The sequence below is a fragment of the Natator depressus genome, chromosome 15 (assembly GCF_965152275.1).
Source record: "Natator depressus isolate rNatDep1 chromosome 15, rNatDep2.hap1, whole genome shotgun sequence".
NCBI classification, from domain to species: Eukaryota; Metazoa; Chordata; order Testudines; family Cheloniidae; genus Natator; species Natator depressus.
In genome coordinates this window covers 12,247,437-12,271,367 of record NC_134248.1, presented here as the reverse complement: position 1 = coordinate 12,271,367, position 23,931 = coordinate 12,247,437, and the positions used below count along the sequence as shown (strand labels likewise).

At 47.6% G+C, this 23,931-nt stretch overlaps 1 protein-coding gene across 1 annotated transcript in view; it reads right to left on the bottom strand.

Annotated features, from left to right (window-relative positions):
• BCR (BCR activator of RhoGEF and GTPase) overlaps positions 1–23,931 on the bottom strand; it is a 130,253-nt gene that overhangs the window by 63,459 nt on the left and 42,863 nt on the right. Inside the window, exon 2 of the mRNA XM_074972824.1 lies at positions 9,027–9,211. Within this exon, the coding sequence (XP_074828925.1) occupies positions 9,027–9,211 (185 nt within the window). The remainder of the gene's footprint in view (positions 1–9,026; positions 9,212–23,931) is intronic.

Below are 23,931 nucleotides of genomic sequence, written 5' to 3'. Positions count from 1 at the left end.
TTGAGAGTGAAAGACCTTAAAATGGCTCCTCTCTGGTAGTTCTGCAATGTGTCAAATACTGCAGCACCTCGTGAAAGGAAACGGCAGATGGAAGCTGCTCTAAAGAAACTGGTAAAAACTATACATAAGCCAGCTAAGATATGGAAGAGGAAAGCACTTGAGTTTGCATCCTCCTTTCAGTGAAATTCTTAGAGAAACAATGTATTTTGTCATCTTGAAAGGGAGTTTCTGAGGAGCTCAGGAATTTGTAATCCAGCAAACAGTTTAAGCTTCAAGGAAAACACACCAGTGATTAGGCACAGCATCTTAAATACTATACTGAGCTGGACACAGAATCAGAACTGCTCAACTATTTATGATTATTATTTATCTCTCATGTAACAGGAATGCCTAGGAGCCCTACCCTGGACCACAGCTCCACTGGGCTAGGCACAGTACAAACACACAACAAAAACATAGGTCTAAAACTTTTAGCAGATTTTCTTCAACTCAAGGGGAAAGGGTCAGGTCATTTGAATGATCAGAGGCCTCTCCTGGCTGTATCTGCGAAATGCCCAGTGGCCCAGATCTGCAATATAAGGCCAAGCATGAAGCTCCTGGATGGCCAAGGATTTGTTGCAATGTTTACAAGTAACTTCACAAAAAACGTTCAAATCCCATCACCGCTTCAACCTCCCTCCTGCTGCAAATGGTGTGATTGGCACCTTATTGATATGGCACTGTAATTCTCATTAGCAGGCCCAGCCTGATGACAGAGTGTAGGACTGTGAGAAACCAGGCGTGATCTGTAAGCACGGAATTGCAAAGTCGTGGAACAGGAGCGATATAATGAATTTTGTATAGACAGAGACAGTCGGATTCTGATGAGTTCTTTAAATCTCTTTTAAATTAACCCCAAAAATATTCCTATAGATTTACTGTCACGCAGAGTTTCCCTTCCAGCTCTAGAAGCCCCTGTTTTCCCATTCATAGGAATAGGCTCTGATTTCTAACAATCCCTACTGCGTATTCTCCGATGGTAAAGATGGAAGTTTCCGGTTTGATTGTTAAAATTTCTTATATACATATGAAAATTAGCAAATACATATAATTTCTTATATATATTATAAATATATATTTTAAAAAAGATTTACTCCTCAGAGGTTCAGACATCTCTCCCAGGGCTCTGCCGTGGCTGGCCTCCCCAAAGACATCAGATGGAGAGGTCACCTCTGAAAGTCTTTGGAATGGTTTTTAATCCCTTTTATGTAACCAGCTTCAAGTGTGATGCTGGAAGATTCTTGTCCCCTTTCAGTTCTATCCAGCCCAAGTGGCCTGGCTACCTCGGCTGCAGTGCAGCAGCTGCATCAGGAAACCCCAGGGGAGTTGAACCTACAGCCACAGAGCACATTAAAGGTTTCCAAGGCAGTATCTGACATTTACACACAGATTCCTAGAGCTCATTCAGATGATCTGCTGCTGCTGCGCCTGCTGCTGTCAGGGATCAATAAGACACCATGTTTCTTCTGTCTGGGTTGTGCTGCTGCTCAGCGCTCCCCTCCAGAGAACTGATTATCCAGTGCACATTTCCTGCTGAGGACGCCCTGTTTTGACACTTTTATCTAGTACCTTACTGAGTGGGCAGCTCTCGCCACCAGAAGCGAATCAGGATCCAGCACCAGTGCCTCTTCACCCTCCAAGGGGGACTGCATCCTCCACTCTTTATATCCCGCTCAGGGAAATGTACTCTGGGCCCAGGAAAGTCACAGGGAATTTGGCACCAGACTTCAGCTGGTGCAGGAACAGGGAGTTAGTTTTGATCATCCAACTGCTGTCTCCTTTCCCATCTGCAGAACTGGAAATGGTCTCACCCTCTCATCAGTGGTGAGTCAAAGTGGTGAGCAGGCGTGGGCAAGGAGGCCACGCCTCTCTCCCCCACTGAAGCAAAGAGGCAGAGCAGGGAGGTGCACACCAATTCCAAGAGCACTCTCTGCTCCGCCTGGTGCATCTAACAAATGAGGGTAGTGCCCTTGGGACCAGAGCTTCACTCCTTGCCTTGCTTCTGCAGTCCAGGTAGAGAAAGAAGTGGAATGCCCAGCACAGAGGCATGGAAGAACAGCCCCCTTGCCACACATGGGGGAGAGGAGAATCTGCTAGGACTAGGAACGCCTTCCCTCACCTCCACTCACAGGGAGCAGGAACTCTGAGTCTGAGCACACCCAGCTGTTGCAGAGGAGGGTGGGGAGTAGGCCCTGCATTTACCAAATTCACACCGGCCAAGCAGCAGCACTCCTACAAGATGAAAGTGCTGCCAAAGATGGGGAGTCCTCAGTCGGGTGCAGGAGCAGCACATGGCGGAAAGCAATGTACTCCCTGCCTGGCCTGGGGAGAGGTGGATGCTGGGCTTCCTCTAATGCTGGCTTGGCCCATTTTTCACCTGTAGGTGTCCAACAAGCATCCTGATTCTATCCCTCCCCCTTTTCCTCAGCACCCTCCCCGAGCCCTTTCCTCCCTTCTAACCCTCTTCCCCCCACCCCTCAGCTACCCTCCTCCACAAATTTAAAAATAAGTGTATCTTGTAAGAGCATCTCCTGGCAGCAGCCAGAGCCCATCTGTCAGTCGTGGGAGCGCTCTCTGTGAAGCTCTGAACAAGCTTGTAATCAGTGCTCTCTGCTCCTGCCCTCCATGAGCTGCAGGCAGAACATGGAGGAGGGAGAGGGAGCACTGATTAGAACAAGAGCTTCAGGAGCATCGTCCGCCAGCAGCGCTATTCACAGGCTGGTGTTTCCTCCACAGCTGGACTGTGCATCAAGCTCTCCTGGGGATTTCAAAGCTGATATGTTGAGTCACTGCCATTGGCGCAATCCTGCAACCTGAACCCAGGCCAGTCTGAGTGGTTGAAAGTGCTGGATGTTATACACCCTGCGTATGCTGGCCCAGGGCCAGGGCGGTTTTGAATGTGTTTACAACTTGTCAGTCTAAGTACTTTAGTTTACTAACCAGGTTGGCACTGTGTGTTATATTCAATTACTGCAAGCCTGGGATTCACCAGCCCCAAGGATTAGACAGATACAGCTCTTCCCAAATCTATTTAAAGGACTCGGGGTTTTCTGGCTGTTGTTTAAATTAACAGCAATAATCGTTTTATTGTGAAGGTTGGGAGCGTACGAATTAAGAATCTGGAAACACGATGAATAAGATTTTACAAAGTAGTCCCAGCTGGCATCTCCCTGTGAAGGGGAATGTTGCCTCTGAGTGGGTGTATTAAAGGGATCTTAAAATCTCTCCCCACCCTTTGGTAGAGTGTTTTCAGAAACCACGCAATTAGCATGTTCAAAGGAGAAGTTTCCAGTAAGGATGGCTCTGAGTCTCAGAGAGAGGCTGGCAGCCTTCAAAGGGAAAAATTATTAAGTATGGTTTTTAAAATGTAAATATCTTTGGAGGCTTCTGTTTAATAGGCTGGGGGTGTCTCATTGTCTGGGAGATGTTAAACAGGGAAGCATTCTGTAACCAGGCCAGCCCTGTTTCATGCAAGGAGGGCTGGGTGGGAGCAGGGAGAGGAGCCAACATTATTTATAACATCAATGCTGTGTGTGCCAGCTATCCTCAGGAAGGGCTTGTACATCCAGGCAAAGCCATTAAACAGCAAAGAGAAAGAAAGAATAGGAGAGAAAGAGAGTGTGGGGGATGGATGGGACAACAGAAAGCGAAGACAGGAGAGAGATCACAAACAAAACTGGGAAGGAGACGGAACGAGAACGTCTGAGGGGAAATGACAGAATGAAACAGGGAGAAAGCGGGAGGGGGCAGATTTGGAGGTGCTGGGGAAAGATGTGCAGACAGAGGCAGAGCAAAGCCATAGGGCTGCGCTGGGGACAAGATCCTCTGAGGTGTTAATGCAGTTTCAGAAGTCACCTTGCTTTTTCTTCCCTGACAGATCCTGTCAGCTCCATGAGCAAACCTGAGTAGGAGGTGCCCTGCCTGTCCCCTCCTCTCCCCTCCCCTCCAACATGGAACAAGGCCTGTAGGGAAAAAAAAACTGGTGTGTTTTGCCCCAGGGGTGCCACAGTGGGAAGTGGAGTCAACAGTTGGGAGCAGATCAGGTGGGGTAGCTTGCCCCCCACTCCCTCACATTGCTGGAGGATATTCTCTGACTCCCAGGAAGCGCCAGCTAGGCTGGTGCAGGTCATCCTTCCAGTGACTGTCACCCAGAGAGCGTCTGCTTTGGTAATTTGCAATAAAGGACTTTTGTAAGCATGGGAGGCAGAGCTTGTCACACCAGTCAGAGGCCAGCTTTATAAAAGGGAGTTCCAACTCTTGACGCTACTAGTTTCCAGAACTCCAGCCCTGGTTATATTGGCAGGAACAGTCAAAGTTCTGGGTGATTTAAACACAGATGCGTAGCCTTACACAGTAACTTCAGTGTTCTTCCTAGCACTCACCTTCACCAGGCTCTGGGGAATTTAAAACCCTCTGCTTCCTGCTTGAGCTCAGGATTGATGAATCACAAAGCAGGAGGAGAACAAAGACTAATTAAAAAAAAAAGTAATCTGTATAGTTTAAAGACTATTTAAGGTCCCTAAGCATTCACAGAGGGGCAAGACTTTAAACACTTTGGGATGGGGATTTTTTACCCTGCTAAGGCCTGAATCCAGGCCCTCTGCTTACCATTTATTATTTGCAGAGCAACAACAGTGCTAGGCACTTTGAGACAGGTGGGAGGACCTGAGAACCTAAAGGCTCAGTGCACAAATGAAAGACGGGGTAGCAGACTGAATGGGAGGTAGTGTGATGGATCCAGAGCAAGCAAAACGGACTGACGGGGCAGCACTGTCTGCAGGTCTGAGGGACGTTCTGGACTCCCCAAAGAGCACAGACGGTTACAAGAGCAGGCTGACACAGGTGCCCAGCAGAGGAACCGCAGAGATGTAGGCACCAGTGGAGAAAAAGGGATCTAAAAGCTGGTGCCAGGGGAAATTACCATAGGTGGGCTGAAGCTGACAGCACTCTATCCAGGGATTAAAGTCTAGCTCCCCCTACTTGGCTAAAGCAAAGGGAGAACTCCCCCTGCTCTGGAGGAAATCTGCTCCCCCAGAGCTGCTGCTCCTCTCTGGTTGTCAGCGGGAGCAGCAGGGGGAGCTGGAGCCTGTGTAGCAGAGGCATTGCTAGCCCATTGGGGGCCCTAAGCAGAAATATTTCCCCCTCCCCAACACATAATAAAAAGTGAATAGGGGGTCCCCCTTGAACTGTTCGGGGTCCTAAGCAATTGCTTAGTCTGTTTATGCCTAGTGATGCCTCTGCTGGCTAGGGAGCCTCTAGGTCTTTCCCTGCAAGTGGGTGTTAGCACAGCTGAACCAGACCAGGGAAGAGGGGGCATCCCAGCCGAAGTCCCCATTCACAACCCAGCTTCCTCCTTCTACAGGGAAAGGAGGCCAGTTCTGACACTCCCACCCCTTGTAAGGGAAGAGGGAGAGAGAAATAATCCAAAAGATTGGATTTGGAATAAAACTGATCTAAACATGCAAGAAATGGATATTTGTAATTTTTCCGGGGGCAGCATGCCTGCCCTCAACCCCACATTGTCATTACATCCCTGCATTGCTGGAGCAGTTCAGATGGGGAACACCAGGGACGTGACCCAACGCAGCTCCACATACTGCATGCGTCTGGCTAGGGCGCTGCTTGGGGACAGGAAGTTCTTGTGGATAGATTTCTCCTCTTGTCCCTCTTCTCTTCCCCTTGCTTTCTTCCCTCACCTCAAGAGGATGCAACACTCGCTCCATCATAACAAGCCCCCCAGTAGCCACCACCAAGACTGGGGAACTCCCCCACCCTATTCTGACCTGCTCTGAGCTCTATCCCTTCCTGTACCCTTCTTTCCAGCAACAAGCCCCCAGTTTGAATCCCAAGCTGTCAGAACTCTCCTTTAGTGACATGTGCCACTGGCTGCCCCAACACTCTTATATACCCAGAGGTAAGCTCCTTTTATGCTGACCTACTCCCAGCTACTAACTCCAGTTCCTACTCCCAAATACAAATGTAACCTCTACATTATAGGCAAGGCTGGCAGAACTGTCTATTATTAAGGTTGCCCCACACTTCATATTATTACATCCTGTTTTCAACTTTGCCAAACTTCAACTATTTGGGCTGAAATTTTCCTAACACCTGTATGTCTCAGGCTGAACATTTCCAAAAAGTTTCAGACAAAATGATTCAGCAGTTTCCAAGAATGAGGCTAGGAAAAAAACCACATTGCTTGGCAATGTTAAAAAAGAGTCTGGTAAGCTTTTCTTTTGAGAAGCTCGGGTACTCGATGTTCAGGAGCAGGGACTTGAAATTTGGGCAAGGAGGTGGTCTTTGCGTCAGGGATATGCCTTGTGCTGTTCCTGTCAAAATCCTCCCAAATTTGGCCTTTGAAAAAAATCTCAGTTCGCACCTGCCAGTAGAGATTTCTTAGAGTTTAGCAGCAAAAATCTCCAAAGATTCTATACACAAAGAACACGCTCTAATTCCTCACGCCTCTACTGCAGGCCAAACAGTGTGTGCACCATCTCCTCACAGAAACTAAGCACGCTCCATTTCCAGTCCCCACAGCTCCTACGTGTGACAGAACTATGCAGGCACAGTCCATCTCCTCACAGTTGCTCTGGGCTAGGGTGGGGCTGGGCACTGGTACTGAAAACAGGGCGTCTGTCTCTTCTGTGCTCTCTCCCGCTGCAGGTTCTCAGGGGCGTGGAGGAGGAAGCCACCTGACTCCAATATAATGAGACAGATCATGGGGCTGGGGGTATGGAAAGGAGTAGTTTGGGCCAAGGAGCCTGGAGACACTGCCACTGGAGGGTGGCGGGAGAAAACCCCCCACCTGTGACTGGAAACTGGGGGAGAGTGGAGACTGAACTGGATGGGTAAATAAACTGAGAATTGTGGGGGAGGGGGGTGTTGGAGTCTGGAACTTGATAGGCAAGAAGACTAGGACTGAAAGCTGGGGGAGAAGGAGGGGAGATTGCGATGGGCTGGGTAAGGAGACTGGGAGTGGGGGATAGGTAGGGGAGGCTGTTAGTGGCTGGACAAGGAGAATGGGACTGAGAACCAGTGAGAGAAACTGGGGGGACTGGAGAATTTGGAAAAGTCACCCTAGACACCAGTGACTGAATCAGGCAGAAGAACAAAGCTACTTATAGAGGAGAAAGTTTCTATTTACACACCATCTTCTGGGTTTCAGCGACTGTGGGAAAGGAAATACAGGAGGTTCATGTTACAGCTTTACAGCTTCTGGTCGAATATGTTTTGTGCGCTTGCTCCAGTGCACCACGTTGGGCACTTTATACTTTGTTACAGTGACACCTTCTCCAAAGCAGCTGCAAGCGCAACCATGATGACAAGTGGTTTTGCAACTTGCAGTAACGAGGGAATTAATGTGGCTGTAAAATATTGTAACAGGGTTGAAATTAACCTTGTAATCCCTGTGGCTGACACTTCCTCACATGTGCTGGCACTAATATCTGCAGATTACTTACAGTGTAATCAGAAGTTTTAACTGCAGCTCAAGGTCAGGAGTTTGAGGTAGTGCTGGGGCCCCTCCCTCTCTCGGCAATTGTACTGTGCTGGACAAGAACTAACCATAATTAACACAGCTATCCACTCATCTATGAAGCAATAGGTACAAGCAGATTTCCCCATACTCTGTTTATAACAAGCCACTTTGACATCAGCACCTGCAGCAAGTGGTCACTCCAGGAAGTAAAGGAGCTCCACCCCTGATGCATGTTAGCACTCTTCCCATCAGAATGAAATGACCCAGGTGCTCCAGCAGGATATGGCAGGGCTGCCCCAGGAATGCCCGTGCTGGGATTTTCTGTCACAGCCCTCTCATCTTTCTAGTTACATTTTTGCTCTCTTTTCCCCCCCCATATTTAAATTTCTGGAATAAAGAAAACCAAGAACTCAAGTATGAACAGAAGCCCCATTCCTGATCGGTAGTGCTGTAGTGACAGCGAGTGGGACAGGGGCCTGAGGGGTTACACTCAGCTCAGCTTTACCTACCCTCCGGAACAGGTGCTCAGGGAAGGACTGCAAATTGGCAGCTTTGAGGTAGGGGGTGGGAACGCCTTTTGGAAAGTCAGGCCCTGCACCCAGAGTCACGGGACAGGGTGGAACTCCAGGCCGGGGAATTTTCCATTACACCTCTTTGCCTAAGTCAGTAACCCATTTTGGTTTCTGGTTATAAACATTACTTTGGAAGAAAACCCTTGCTGTCTGCAGCTGCGTTTAGTTTCTAGTGGGTCACACTGAGCTAACAGTTAAATTTAACTGAACAAGAATTAATTACCCATATAGTTATTGGGAGGGGGATTATTAATTTTTTTAAGGTAAAAAAAACTCCCTCCTGGAAGTATTTACACATGGGCACAATGGATCCAGTCAGCTCTAAGGTCTATTGCAGGGGGTCACATGAGCTGCTACTGAGTGCACACAGTACATTTTTAAATGAGAAGCATCTATTTCATACGCACCGTCACCACCGCTTGGCAATTTTAATTCCTGTTGTCCTCCAAGCTTCAAAACTTGACTTTACTTGTCAAAGTCTGAGAGTTACCTGAGCATAGTTCACTCCCTTCCAACCCCCTCCTGTTCCTCCCTCCCCCATTTTTTTTTTGGTCACAAATCATAATTACCTTGTACCCCCTCAGCATGTCTTTTTACTGTGTTTGGTCCTAGACCTTCTCTAAAAGCACCAGCTGGTATTTAGAGCTTGATTCTGCAGCCCTTATTCACTGAGTAATCTCACTGATTCAACAGGGTTACATACTCACAGGAAGGAGGCTGAACAATTGGCCTTAAATTTGTACACACGTTACACACCCATGAAACATGGGATTAACACTTGAAAGCCACTTTAACCTTAAATGCTCCATTCCTAGCAGGTACCACTATCACATGTCACTCAGTCCTCCTTCTCATGCTCATGGCCCAATGCTAGTCTCGCTCGCACACACACACACACCATGCTGATTCCATGCTTCAAGAGAGTAAAAATGACTCACTGATTTTGTGGACTCCAAAGACCCTGAGGAGAGAGTATCTCGGCTGCCCCGACTCTTGGAACTGAGATGGGGTGAGGAGGATGGAGAGTCATCAATGTAGGGCATCATGTCATGGTGTCGCCGCTGTTCTTCGGCACGGTCTGCATCATAGGCATAACTAGGTGGCATTCCACTGAATGAAGCATCTGTAGAGAAAAAGCTTAGCTTAAAAACAGAACTGGGAAGGAGATAAGCATAGGCCGAGTCCACTCCCTGCTCCCAACAAGGACACATACCTTGTCAGTATTCAGCAAATCCACAATTATTGATAGCGAGATTCAGCTTCATCCCAGGCTTAAGTGTAACAAACTCCCGCTTGTTAAGCGGACACCCTATTCCACTCATTATCAACTCTGGGAAATAAAACCTTTTCTGTTACGTAACAAATTCTTCTTTACTTAATCACAGTTCATATCCCTGGGTTTTGCCCGTATTGCAAAATGTTAAATATTGATGCATTTGTGCTTGATGCATCACGTTCTTTAAAGCGTTAAAGAATTCCTAGCAAGATTCTTGTGGGGTGCCCTCCATGGGTTGCCAATCCTTGATGATGTCTCGCAGTGCCTCATTTTCCTAAGACGAGTATGATGGGTCAGGGCAATGAACCTTGTCCATTTAGCACAATCAATACAGATGAGGCCTCCATGAACGTTAGCAATGATACAGACTTCATAAACTGACATACACTAGGATGGAAATCCAGGGTTTCTCCAGACCTCTCAGCAACAGGAAGACTAGGAAAGAAAGATCTTAAGAGCAAAGCGAACAGCCTTCTGCCAAAAACAAAAAACAACCCCAAAAGACCCCTTGGTGGATACCCCTCCTCCTTAGATTCCTGATTAATTCCTCAAGTCTGGGGAGAAAGTGTCAAATTAACCATCATTTGGTGAAAACTGAGTGAACTTCTGCAGAAAAGGCAGATGGGAGAACTGCTGTTTGCATCCTGTGCTGGAGGAGGACAGGAGGCTGCTGTAAGTGGAGTGTGAAGGCCACACACTGAACACCTTGCCCAACATCTCTGCTGTAGCCTAATAATCCTCTCTGATCACTCTGCACATACAGATGTGCCCAATGAGCGAAATACACCACTGTGCAGGGAGCCAGCACAAGGCCTATTTGACTGAAGAGAGACCCAAGTCATAGAGCTTAAGTGGCACACAGCTCTCCTATTTATCCTCTGCACAGGGGTCAATTTCATTTACCTGAAATTGCCCAGAAATGTCCCCGTAGGGCTACTGAACATGGGACCTGAAGCTGCAGGGCTACAGCTTATTTCTCTCCCCACTCCCAAGTATTACTGCCCTTCTTTTACAAGCTTTTGAGGGGGGAAAACAATACATTACAAAAGAATAAAAAAGATTTCTATAAATCAGCATGTACTGTAACAAGGGGAGCCCAATACAAACAATGCCATGTGAAGTGAATAACTCCAGCTTGAGATACCACACAGAAGACAGACCCTTCTGTTTTGGAGGTATGAGGAGCCCAGCATTAAGACCGTGCATTAAATACAGGCTGAAATACAAATAGGACTAAGTTGGACTCTTTTCCACAACACTATTTAGGTTCTGCCAATGTAATGAGGACAAGCAGCTACCAAATATACCCAGCAATCTCCTGGGAAAACCTGGACAGGTGGCAACCCTACATCTCCAAGAAACTGTGACTCACTCCAGCAAAGGATGCACACTCTGTGTGAGACACAAAATAAACCTTTAGAGATGAGGGGCTTGTTCGCGGTGGGAGGGGTGGGGTGTGTCTGGGGAATTTATACAAATGATACACTTAAAACCCAACAAACCAACTGCAGAAGTGAACCTCTGTACTGTACCAAACACCAGCCAGTTAAATAACTGCAGTGCCTGAGACCTGGGCCTCGTAGGTCCTCACAGGCCCATGACAAAGTTATTTTAATAGGCCTCAGGGGCCTTGAACCACCAACACCCTTGTGGTGCTACCCTAAGTTCCCCAAGTCCCTGGAGTTTGCTAGACAGTGCAAGAACCACAGGACTGAAAATTAAAAGCAAACAGGTGTTCTTTAGGGAGGCCTTTGCATAGAGGCCTTCCAGAGTCCCCTGGTGACTCAGTGGAGTTGGTCTGGACACATGGCTGCTGGGGAGGGAATTGTATGTTGGATTAGGAATAGGGTGACCAAATAGCAAGTGTGAAAAATCGGGATGGGTGTAGGGGGTAATAGGAGCCTATATAAGACAAAGCCCCGAATATTGGGACTGTCTCTATAAAACTGGGACATCTGGTCACCCCAATCCGGAAAGTCAGTGGGAGTTAAAGTCTCTTTTATCCGGCACTTCACCAATCGGCAAACTCTATAAACCGGAGGGGCTGCTGGGAGCGCTCTGGGAGTGATTTGGGTCTGGGAGGGGGCTTGGGGTGCAGGAAGGGTTCAGGGGGCGCTCACTTCCAGCAGTTTCCTGCAAGCAGCTCCCCATCCCTGCTGTTGCTGGCGGAAGTGCAGCCAGGTGGCTCTGCAGGCACGCTGCCTCCGTCCCCCATCCCCGAGCACTGACTCTGCATCTCCCAGCCCACTGGCCAGGAACCATGGCCAATGGGAGCTGCAGGGGCCGCATCTGCAGACAGAGGCGGCGTGCCTGCTTGCTTCCGCCAGGAGCGGTGGGGACAGGGAACTGCTGGAGGTGAGCGTCCCCCCCATCCGGCATCCTAAGCCCCCTCCCACGCCCCAACCCCATGCCCTAAGCCCCCTCCCGGACCCAAACTTCCTCCCAGAGCTCGTGCCGCGCAGCCCCTCCCACACCCCTCTGCCCCGCGCACACACCCCCCACCCCGCACTCCAAACCCTTCCCTCTGAGTTAACTGGCATTTTTAATTTACTGGCACCCCCCTGTTCCCCCAGCATGCCAGTTAAAAAAGCTTTTACTGTAGCATCTATCACCATGGTATCTAAAGGCCTCTAATTAAGCTATCTGTTTTTTCATGTGGCCCTTGTACAGTTTTCTAGCCTGACAAGTTTGCAAAATATTGTTATTTAGAGTTTCAGACTGGCATTATCCAAATAGAATATCAGCCTCCATACAGGGCTCTAATCCCATTTTCCTGCCTTGATTAGGCAAAAGCACTTTCTCCCTCAAAAGTTTCTTCAACCCACCCATAATCAGACTGCTTTCTCTCTCACACACACATGCAGAGGTGAGATTGTGCTGCTATGCAGAGCTGGAGGCAGGAATATTTCTTCCATTCCAGATGGCCACACTGGATAATTTACTGTCTACTTACTTACTGCTTATGGAGGAGCTGACTCTGAAATCTTTTGGTACAAGCCTCTCTGCTAATTTAGTTTAGATTGAATCACTGTACCTTCTCTACCCTGCACTCTAGGGAACAGTCTCCACACCTCTGACCTCCAGAACTCACTCTGTCCCACACTGCTCTCTCTCTTTACGAAAAGGCAAGACACAGAACTAGGACTCAGGAGAGCCAAGTTCTAGTTTCAGCTCTACCCCAGGCTTCCTGGGTCACCTTAAACAATTCACTTAACTTCTCGTATTTCAGCTTCCCCGCTTTAAAATGGGTCTAATATTGCCCTCTCTCCCTTCCTCGTAAGAGTTTGAATTCATTAGCATTCACAGAGTATCTGAGATCTGAAACTGGAATGCACTGTACAAGCACAAAATATAGTTATTATTACCATCCCACCTCTTCTCTCTACTGTTTGTTCTGGGCACAGGGTGCAAACTCATTTGCGGAGTTTTCCACTGTCCCAGGGCAGGAGGAGCTTTCTGCTTTTACTCCCCATGGGAGATTACCCCCACCAACGGAAGCAGCATGTTCCTGTACTCAGGGACCACTAGAGAAGGCCTGATGCTGATAACCGAAGTAGATTTGTCTTTTCCCACCCTGTGATTAAAAAGACGGTTGTGCTAGGGAAACTAGGTTATTCAGACCCCTCAGAACCCAGGCTGGCACAGCGTGGCCCAGACTGTGAAGCTCTGAAGTCCTCTCCAGAAGAGCGGAAAGAGTGTTGAGCGAAGAGGCTAAAGCCAGCAGCGCAGATACAGTAACAGCATCCAGAGCAGCTGAAAGCAAGTGACAAAAGGAGGCAGGTTTCTTGCCCAGTGTCTCCGGTAGCTGAGGGCACCCCTTCACACAGTCAGGCAGTGGGATCTGACATGGCAGCGCATGTTCCGCTGCTAAATCCCACTCAGACTCAACCCAGTTTGTTTATTTTCCAGTCACAGGCTGGAAGTGTTTGTCTCACTCAGCTCTCCGTACCTCAAAGGTACAGCAACCAGGGAGAGGGGAAGTGAGCAGTGGGGTCTGCCCGCCTCCCCTTCCCAGACTCCCCGCCAGTCTGTCAAGAAACAACAGGTCCCAGGAGGTCCCCAATCATCCCAAACAAATCACCATTGGGGGTCTCTCCTCCCTGATACAAGGGGCAGCCTATTGCAGACTCCTGCCCACTCAGAAGAGCAGCAGTAGGCATGGAGACGAGCCTTCACAGCATCCAGTAGTAGCCAATGCCACCTCATTCACATCCCCACCAATTACCTCCAGGACTCTAGGGGTGAGAAGAAGGCCTGCCTACCTACCTCCCTCCCTTCCACGTCCTGGTGAGATGCCTGGAGGGCTACTGGGTGGACTACAAAAGCCCTTGCTGCTACTCAATTCACTCCACAAACCACAGGACTCTGGCCTCTATCACCACGAGGTGGGTTCATTGACACTCATCTCACTTTGCCTGCTTTCCAAATGATCTGATGAGCCTGCGTTGCCTCCCCCCAGCATCTACCTTCATCCCTCTGACCTGTGTCTCTACCCTGTGCCCTCTCCCTTCTCTGTGCCAGCCATTAGCCTACCTATCTCCTGATCCTTCTCCTCTTCCAATCTCTCTTGCTCTCTTCATGCCCTCTAACTTCCTTCACTCACCTCTTCTCAGTTACACACATACACACACACCACCGCCCCCCACCCCAGCACACCTACATTTAGGTACTGAATGTGATCTTTAAGGGATTATTATAATAAAGCCAGGTAATTGCATGCTCTTATTGTTTCCCTTGTCCTCCTCACTTGTCTTACTCAAGGGGAAAATATGAAAATATATAATAGGTCTTTAAAAATCAGCTTAATCTCATCTGGAACCACAAATGATTAAAATATGTCGTCATACTTGTACAGTTAATGCATAGTGTCACTACAAGACAGTTAAGGTTCCTTGGGAACTTGACTGTGCATTTCCATACCTTAATATAATCGGATTTATTTCAAGTTTAACCATAACTCTGAATTTCCTGGGTTATAACACTTGGTTTGGGGATAGCGTCCCTGCAGCTGTGCCACTGTCGCATTTTAAATGTAGATTCAGCCTTCGTGCCCCCTACCCCAGCTCAGATTCACACACCATAAACACACTGCGGGCTAATCTCTCCCTATAGCCAAGATCAAATATCACAAGGAAAGGGGATGCATATTTGCCATGTCAAATCCCAGTGGCTTTATTCTGCTCAGCTGGATGAAGAGGAAGTGGAGATGCTAAACAGAATCAGAGGAGATTCTGCTCCTAGGGCGCTGTATCTCTTCCATAGATAGGGCAAGTGTATTAGCAGGTAAAGAAGCTGTTTAGCAAGCTCCACTCACACATAAACTGGCTCTGTACCATCTCCTGAATATGTGGAAGCTGTGGTCTTTTCTTCTGGATATGCAAAGTCACCACGGTGATCCACACAATTGTAGCCTCTCAGCTGTACTGATGCAATGCTCCTTGTTCGGAGCTAACCTTGAAAAGCCACCCCTAGATGTTGCAGGACGCAGCCACAGTCTTTCCTGGAGACTGCTGGTGATGCCCACATTCCATGGGCTGCCTGTTTACTAGCTAGTGAGCTCCAACATTTTCATATCAGCATCTAAAGCCCAGATTAAGTCTACCTGAGGGAGTACGTGCTGCTCTATTAATTTCAGTGTTAGCACGGCAAGTTATACAAACGCTGCCAATGGGGAGAGAGACACGCCGTCAGCTACCTGTCAGAGGTGGGCACTGTGCACCCAGCACAGAGCTGCACAGTGTGTTAGGGCTAAGCCTGTGTCCACTCCTGACTCAAGTGCAGGTTATGTCCCTGCTTCATGCAGTTCCTGCCATCTTCCTCCTTCCTCAGTTTCCCCCCACATCATTTCACAATGAGAGTCCTGATTATTTAAAGAAATCTCTTTCTTGCACTGAAACCGCTCACCATCCAGTTATACAGGGCCTGCTCCAAAGCCCTTTAAAGTCAATGTGAGCCTTTCCCAATTGACCATAATCTGGAGAGTGCAGGAGGCAGGGCCTTTTCCATCGAGGCCCATGCCTTTGGAATCCTCCCCTGCTCTTCTACATTCCTGGCAGCCTTCAAGGTTAGACTGGAGACGTTTCCATGTTCAGCTTGTACTGGCAGTATGCATTGTAGATGTTCTCAGCAGAGTAAGTGTCAGGAGCTGGACTCGTTTCCTTTCCCATCTCTTGCTCAGGATTGTGCATCAGGGCAAGTTGCTTTCATTTGTTGTAAGTCTAGAAGCTTAATGTAAGTTTTAAGGCACTGGACGTCTGCAACCCAGTCATCAAGAATGGAAAGCCAATTTGACTGCGATGATACACGCACAGGCAGACAGACACACATGCACAAACACACACACAGCTGTGCACCCTGGAAGCCAATGGGAGTTTTATCACTGACTTCAATGGGAGTAGGAGCAAAACCACAGTGGGTGAGCAGCATCAGTTTCACTAGAGACAGGACAAAAACTAACACATGCGGTTATTATTACAAGAGAGACAAAAACAAGCCAACCCATTTCAGAACAGCAGCAGCTGCATTAGGAACGGAGATAGTTTTAGTTTCCTTTCTGCAAGAAAGTACCTGGTTTCAGAAAATCCAGTAACTCAAAGCCTAGAGGAAACAGCATGTACTGGCCCCCCCCTTTGGAGCTGCTGAGAGTCTCATAGCTGGTGAGGATATATTCTTTGGCAGGACGAGCAGATGAACAGACGAAACAATAACCAGCATGCTGCTCCCTACCGTGTTCCCAGCAGCCGTTTCCACAGAGAGCTTCACGTCTCCTCCTAACTTCAAACAAAATACTGCAGTGTCAGCTGCTGGAGAGACCGAAGGGATTAAAAAACGAACAGAAAATAGAACAAATGCCACAGCAGAGGTTATTTAAAAAAATTAAATAAATAAAAGCCACCACCATGCAGGAGCAGGCCTATTTCCTGCAGTTAACTGGAAACGGCAAGAAATTCCTGCCATGCAAGGGGAAAGTGTCTGTACGAACATGGGTTTGTGCTAAAGGAATGCATGGGTCTGAGAGTTGGGAAGGAAGGTCCCTCCCGCAACAGCGGGGGGGATTTACATTTTATTCAGTAACATCAACAGGACTGATAAGAAAACTAGCTTGTTTCCAGACCTTCAATCTCCATTCCCCATCAGGATCACCTTTGCTCTGCTGGTATTTTTCTAGTCAATGTGGCAAAATTAAAAGGCCAAGAGGCCAATAAAGTTGGACACTATTCCTGTTTAGGCTCTACATCTAGACACTGAGACCTTATTTGTATGTAGACTAACAAATAAATAAACAAAATCACTGAGTTATCACCTCTGTCTAGAACAACTAACTCATGTGTCACTGGACAGATAGGCCCTGTCCGTCTACACCACAATAACAAATCTTTTTGAGCACAGCTGTGACCCAAACATGGTGGAGAGGGAAGGGGAAACTGAATGTGTTATAACAAAGTCAGAAACAGGCAGACTGGACTAGATGACTTTTCAAGTCCCTTCCAGCCCTATGATTCTATGAAACATTTTTTAAAGCTGGAAGATGTTTATGGTAGGACATGGCTTCCTACCAGGCTTAACAATGTTTGTTTATTTTTTGCTTTGCACCAAGGTAAGAGGAAACTGTTATAACATGGTTGGGGCCACTCCACAGTTTGTTCTTAGCCAGTATGTAGTGGCTTCCTTCTTGTTCTCCAGAATCTGTTTTCATTAACAAAGTAAGGTCAGGTCTACACGTAAAACACTTCTCTCATTGGCTTAGTTAATCCTCCTCTGCAAGAAGCAGTAGCTGTCTACACTGGTGCTTAGGACAGTACAACTAGGTCACTCAGAGGTGTGGATTATTCACACTCACGTGATGTAGTTACACCAAAGTAATGCTGTAGTGTAGACCAGGGATAAGTCTCAAGTTGTTACAGCTATAAAAAAAACCTTGAAAACATGACCTGAGTATAACCAATACAGCCATGTCTGCCTGAGGTTTGGTCTACACTACATACTTATGTTGGTATAACTATGTCCCTCGGGTGTGAAAAATCCGCACCTCCAAGTGACACCGTTATACTGACCTAACACCCAGTGTAGACAGTGTGATGTCAACAAGAGGGCTTCTCCCATTGACATAGCTATCGCCTCTTGAGGAGGTGGAGTACCTACACCGATGGGAGAAGCTCTCCCATTGGTGAAGGTAGTGTCTTCACTAAGCGCTACAATGGCACAGCTGCATCAGGGCATGCCTACACTACGAAATTAAGTCGATCTAAATTACATTAGCCTATAGCCACTGCAGTAATTACATTGCTTGTGCATGTCTACACTTTGCTCCTTGTGTCTGCGGTGTGCATCTCATCAGCAGCACTTGTACTGATTGTAGTGTCAGTGTGGAGCATTGTGGAACAGCTTCTGAAAGCCAGTAACAGTCGATGTACGCAACACAGTGTCCACAATGACCCTACGTCAACCTAACTACATCAACATTGACTCTCATAGACACTTCCTCAGTTAGGGTGACCCAAGGCAGCTTATGTTGACCTAACTCTGTAATAAAGACCAAGCCTCAGTGCAGCTTCACCCCTGCAGTGCTCTATGTGTAGACAAGTCCAAAGATCATGAAAAAACAGCTCTGAAGTGTGGACTGCCCCATTCATTCCAATGGGTGTTCACTTGTGCCAATGAGGGTACTTTAAACGTTAACATGGTTAACTATTCCTCTGCTGTTCAAAGCATGTAAAAAAAAAAAGAGAGAGAGGGAGGATCATACTATGAAGATCTACTCAGTCTAGGAAGGAGCCAAGCCCCAGGACTCCAGCAGGGCATTGGAGCCACACCATGGTGGAAAACCATCTTGAGCAGCTCACAGCCCATGGATTTATCTGAACCTCACTAAGAGACAGCCAAGCCCAAGGAGGCCAGAGAGCTGCATGATCTTATTTTGAATATCTGCACAAGCTACAGAGAATAGCATTTCATTCTGGCATTTTGAATGTGTGGGTCTTACCCTGTGGGCAGAGCTTGGAAGAATACCTTTTCCACACCCCAATTTGAGCCTGGTCCAGTGGGTTATTTCTGTACTGTAGACAGAGCTGTAGCTTGCCCAAGGGCTGCTGTTTTACTTTGAAGGCTTCAAAAGACCATTAAGATCAAATAGCTGTGAGCTAAGGACAATCCAAGAGGAGCCCATGTCTTGTGACAACAGAACTCTGGAGGAGACAGGCTGGATAGCAAGGTTTCCCAGGGGCCTCTGGGAAGGAAGGCAGTGGTTCCACTTTAGCCTGGATACACTTGCAAGAAGCAGCCATGTAATAACCTAAGACTATGACACTGGTGAGGACAGACTGCATTTGACAGAGCAGCCCAAGCTAGGTATAGAAGCTGTTTCAGGGGCGGGGGATACTTCTTCAGCCCACAGCCTTCATCTGGAGGAGGGAACACACTACACCGTTCTGCAACGTAGCTTATGAGGAGTCCCCTTTTCCAGGGACTGCAAGTACAAGGCTCCAACAGGCAGAGTCAAGTTGTAACAGCCCACATAAATAATACAACAACAAAGCTTTGTCCTATTTCCAACAGGGTACCCACAAAGTGAAGCGGCCTGCGTGGATGCTAGCACTAAAAGCGCAGTTGCTGAAGGTGCCCCCTGTCAGCCAGTCACACACTAGTTCGAAGTAATATCCCTGCACAAAGGCCAGGTAGAAAAAAGCCCATGGTCTCATTTTCAAATATACTGAGCTCCTACATCCCACACTAACTTCAACGAGCGCTGAGAGTGCTCAGCACCACGAGCAAATAGACTGCATGCTGATCTACACCAGCTAGGCAGGAGAGTTGGTATTCGGATTAGAGACTGGCTGTCTGAGCACGCAGCACACAACTGTGATTTCCACGTGGCTGGCTCTACAAGAGCAGCAGTTCAGAAGCTGGACTGCACAATGGGTGGGTAGGGGAAGGGAGAAAAGTGTGAGAAGGAATTACCTGTGAAAACACAACCAAGCTGCTCTCCGTGCTGCAGGCCCCACACAAGTCTTTGTGTTACAGTCCACTGAGGACTGTTGGTAACAAAGGAACAAACTACAGGGCTAATCACAAGGGAAACAACTTTTCAAGTGATTTTTGACTTGTCTGGAAGATCCCCCTTTCTTTTCCCCTAAGCTGATGGTGATTTACTAGAGGATTCCCTGGTACCAGGTGCATGAAAAATGTCAAGATCGACTATGCATGCTGTAAGAAGAAAAGGAGGACTTGTGGCACCTTAGAGACTAACCAATTTATTTGAGCATGAGCTTTCGTGAGCTACAGCTCACTTCATCGGATGCATATCTCCTGCTGGTAATAGCCTATTCGTGCTGTGTGAATGCGAGAGAGATGAATTATCTGGAGTAATTTTACATTTGCTTTTGCTCAGAGGGAGGGTCCAGGGTGGTGGTTGTGGAGTTTGTAATTACTGTCACCCCAAACTTCCATTTCTCTTCTCATCTTCTGACCCAGGCCTGAGCCAGCAATCCAGGCAGTAGAAGAACACAGCAAGAGCTTCTCTGTGACTTGGCACTTACTCTTTTCCAGCACCTGTAATGTCCTGAGGATAGCCCCTCCACATTCTGGAGCAGGAACTGGCTGTTCCAACGAACAGATTGGCACCCAGAAAATCCTCCCCAGGTTTCACACTGAGCCCAGAGCATTGTTTGGACAAAATTTTGAGAGTTCAGGGAGGGACATGTGGATACTCATGGCACAATGAATAGGGCCCTACCAAATTCATGGCCAAGAAAAACACATTACGGACAATGAAATCTGGTCTTTTCTGTGCTTTTACCCTATGCCACACAGATTTCACGAGGGAGATCAGTGTTGCTCAAATTGGGGGTCCTGGCCCAAAAGGGAGTTGCAGGAGGGTTACAAAGTGATTTCAGGGCGGATCGCAGTGTTGCCACCCTTGCTCCTGGCATTGCTTTCAGAGCTGGATGCCCGGAGAGCGGTGGCTGTTGGCCGGGCCCCCAGCTCTGAAGGCAGTGCCCTGCCGGCAGCAGCGCTGAAGTAATGGTGGCAATACCATGCCATGCCACCCTTACTGCTGCCTTCGGAGCTGGGCAGCCAGAGAGTAGCAGCTGCTGACCAAGGGCCCAGCTCTGAAAGCAACAGCGCAGAAGTAAGGGTGGCAAGACCACACCAGGCCATCCTGACTTCTGTGCTCCTGCTGGCAGCAGCTCCGCCTTCAGAGCTGGGCCCCTGGCCAGCAGTCGCTGCTCTCCAGCAGCCCAGCTCTGAATGCAGCACCGCTGCCAGCAACAGTGTGGAAATAAGGGTAGCAGTACCGCGACCCCCCCACAACTCCTTTTTGGGTCAGGACCCCTACAATTACAGCACTGTGAAATTTCAGATTTAAATATCTGAGATCATGAAATGCACGATTTTAAAAATCCTATGACCACGAAAGTGACCAAACTGGACCATGAATTTGGTAGGGTCCTAACAATGAATGATGAAGCTCCTTGCTGTTAATACCTCAGTTCATGTCCCTGTGCTTTAAGCTGCTCCCCATAATCCAGGTCACAACAATACTTTCCAGCAGAGCTCAAAGCACTTTACAAATGTTAATTAAGTCTCAAACCCTTGTTTGATAGGTACTTTTATTATTAGGCTCATTTTATGGGTGGGTAAACTGAGGCAGAGAGCAATTAAGTGACTTATCCAAAGTCACATAGCAAGCAGGTGGCACAGCTGGAAATGGGACCCAGGAGTCCTGGCTCTTATTCCCCACGATCTAACCACTAAACACCACTCACTTCCAGAGCAGATACTTTAAACACAACACTGTCAAGAGAAACTTCTCTGATTTGTTTTAAAAACAGCTTCTTCCTGACCTTCCACTGGCCTCCCACTCCCTCTTCCCATTGGAGACGGTGAGTCCTTCCCTGGGCGTAGCCACTGAGAATCCAGAAGGACTGAGCTGCCATAATCTCCAGGATCTGACACCAGCACTTAAGGCCTGTTTCTCATTTCAAGCCTAAACAAATCAATTATTCACCACAGCAATGACCTACTTAAGAAACCAGGGCTGGGATCCACATGAGCAACATTTTGCTCCAGAACAAGTGGATTTAATAAGGAAAATAAACAGGTACAGTTAGAGCAGCTCTTGCAAGGCTGCCATTGTATCAGCCACCAACCTGAGCTGTTAGAGGAGCGGCTAATAAACAGTCCGAGGCAGCTTACCCAGCTGGCAGGAACTGGACACCATCTCCCATTGTTCCAGTCACCAATCAGCAGCTCCTCCTTCTTTCCACTAACCCTGGCACCCCATGAGGGCACTCGCTCGAAAGAGCCTGCAGACTGCCAGAGCAATGAACAGATCAAATGATTGTGACAGGTGCTTAATCGTCATCCTTGTCATTGCTATCTCTTAGTGGCTCAGCACTGGACAACACTCAATCCCAAGTTTTGGCAGGCAGAAGCAACCCCAAATCCATGGGTGGCTAAGACGAGAACCCTTAATAGGGCACCTGCAGCTGCTAATGGCAAAACCCAAAAATGGCAGCCCAGAAACGTGATGGCTCCCACAGCACTGCCAGAGACCATGGGTGACACACAAGGGCCTGGATTTCTAACACAAGGCAAAACATTACCAAACTGAGTTCACCTCATACACAACCGTATTGCAAATAAGCATGTGCCCCAAGCACCCTGACTACACAGCCCTGGAAAGGGGAAAGGGCTGAAATAACCGCAGTCCTGTGGGTCAGCAAAGTCTGCAAGATGCAGGAACAATCTGACATCACTTTCTACTACACTTAGTTTCTGACCTGGCGGACCATTTTAAAGGGGGTGTGGTGGAAGAAAGGTGTTCCTGAAATGATCAGCCAGACACACAGTCACTTTTATATCCCATGCAGTGCCATCTGTATGCATACACCTAATCCTCTTGCTGAATAGCATGCTACGCACCAAGAACCATCATCACACTCCTGCACTTAGCACAGCTGTGGCTTGCTGGCAACTCTAAAGGCCAAGAACCTTGTATCTTTGTTCCCATTATAGAATATTTATTTACTTATATTAATCACCCCTCTTTCATACAGCAGTTGGATGCACTTTGAAGTATTTCACTAGGATATAGAAAACCTCTGCCCTCTTTTAAACAGAGCAAATGTAAAATCAGAAGCAAATAAACACAGCCAGGGGAAAAAATAAAGGGACACTTCTGCAAAGATGCTATATTTAGGCCCTGCTTTACTGGGACTATTACAGAAACTTGGAAAATGTGCTGGCTTGATGCTTGGTCAAGCCTTAAAGCTTCAAGCTATTTGATGCAGCCCTGAAACAGCGGCCTTCTGACACTCAGCTGCACGGAGCCAATACTGTTCAGCAGCACAGGGTCTGTTCCCTGCACAGCCTCTGTGTACAGCTACATTTCCTAGGATTAATAATAAAAACGCTGCTGCAAGTGAAAGTGTAACAGCAATGGCTATGATGTCTTGCAAAAAAGGCTAATGTCATGCTGAGGTGTATTAACAGGAGCGTCATATGGAAGAGGCAATTGTTCTGTGCTATTTGGCACTGGTGAGGCCTCTGCGGAAGTACTGTGTCTAGGGGCACCACCCTTTAGGAAAGATGTGGACAAATTGGAGAGTCCAGGTGAGAGCTATGAAAAAGTGATAAAAGTTTAGAAAATTTGACCTGTGAGGAAAGGTTAAAAAAAGGGGCATGTTTAGCCTTGAGAAAAGCAGACTGAGTGGGGGACCTGGTAAACAGTCATCAAGTACGTTAAGGGCCATTATAAAGAGGACGGTGATCTACTGTTCTCTATGTCCACTGAAGGTAGGACAAGAAGTAAAGACTTCATCTTCAGCAAGGAAGATGTAGGTTACATATTAGGAAAAACCTCCTAACTATAAGGAAAGTTAAGCACTGAAATAGGCTTCCAAGGGAGGCTGCAGAATCCCTGCCACTGGAGATTGTCCAACCTGTTCTTAACAAACACCTGTCAGGGATGGTCTAGGCATACACAGTCATACCTCAGTGATGGAGGATGGAGCAGAGGACCTCTGGAGGTCCCTTCCAGCCCTATATTTCTATGATTCTGACATGTCATTTGAGAGCTGGAAGACTGGCGAAGATGGCAGGGCTCGTGTGTTGTTTGAGAACTAGGATAGAACCTAGTGGCCCAAGTCAAGGCCTCACTGTGCTAGGTACTGTATGTACATATAACAAAAGATGGGCCCCACCCCAAATGTTAGGTTTAGGCTGAACCAAAGAAAGCCAAGAGCTTCAACTTTAAATACCCACTGGAAAGCAGAAAGTCAGAGCCATTAATTATTTCCATAGCCTCAGAGATAATCTATGTAAAGCACTATGCCTATTTATTACAATTCATATAAATGTACCCATCCAGCACTCCGGGCACACATTCGTTATAAAAACCATACACAGCAATTGGAACTCATGGACAAAAAGAAAAGTTAAATTAAGCCACGCAGATATCCCCTCCCAGATTTTCCCCCAGAAGAAAAGCCTCTCTCACCTCACCCCCAACTATTCAACCAAAATAAAACAAAAAACAAACCATGGAAAAGCAAACAGACATTGCA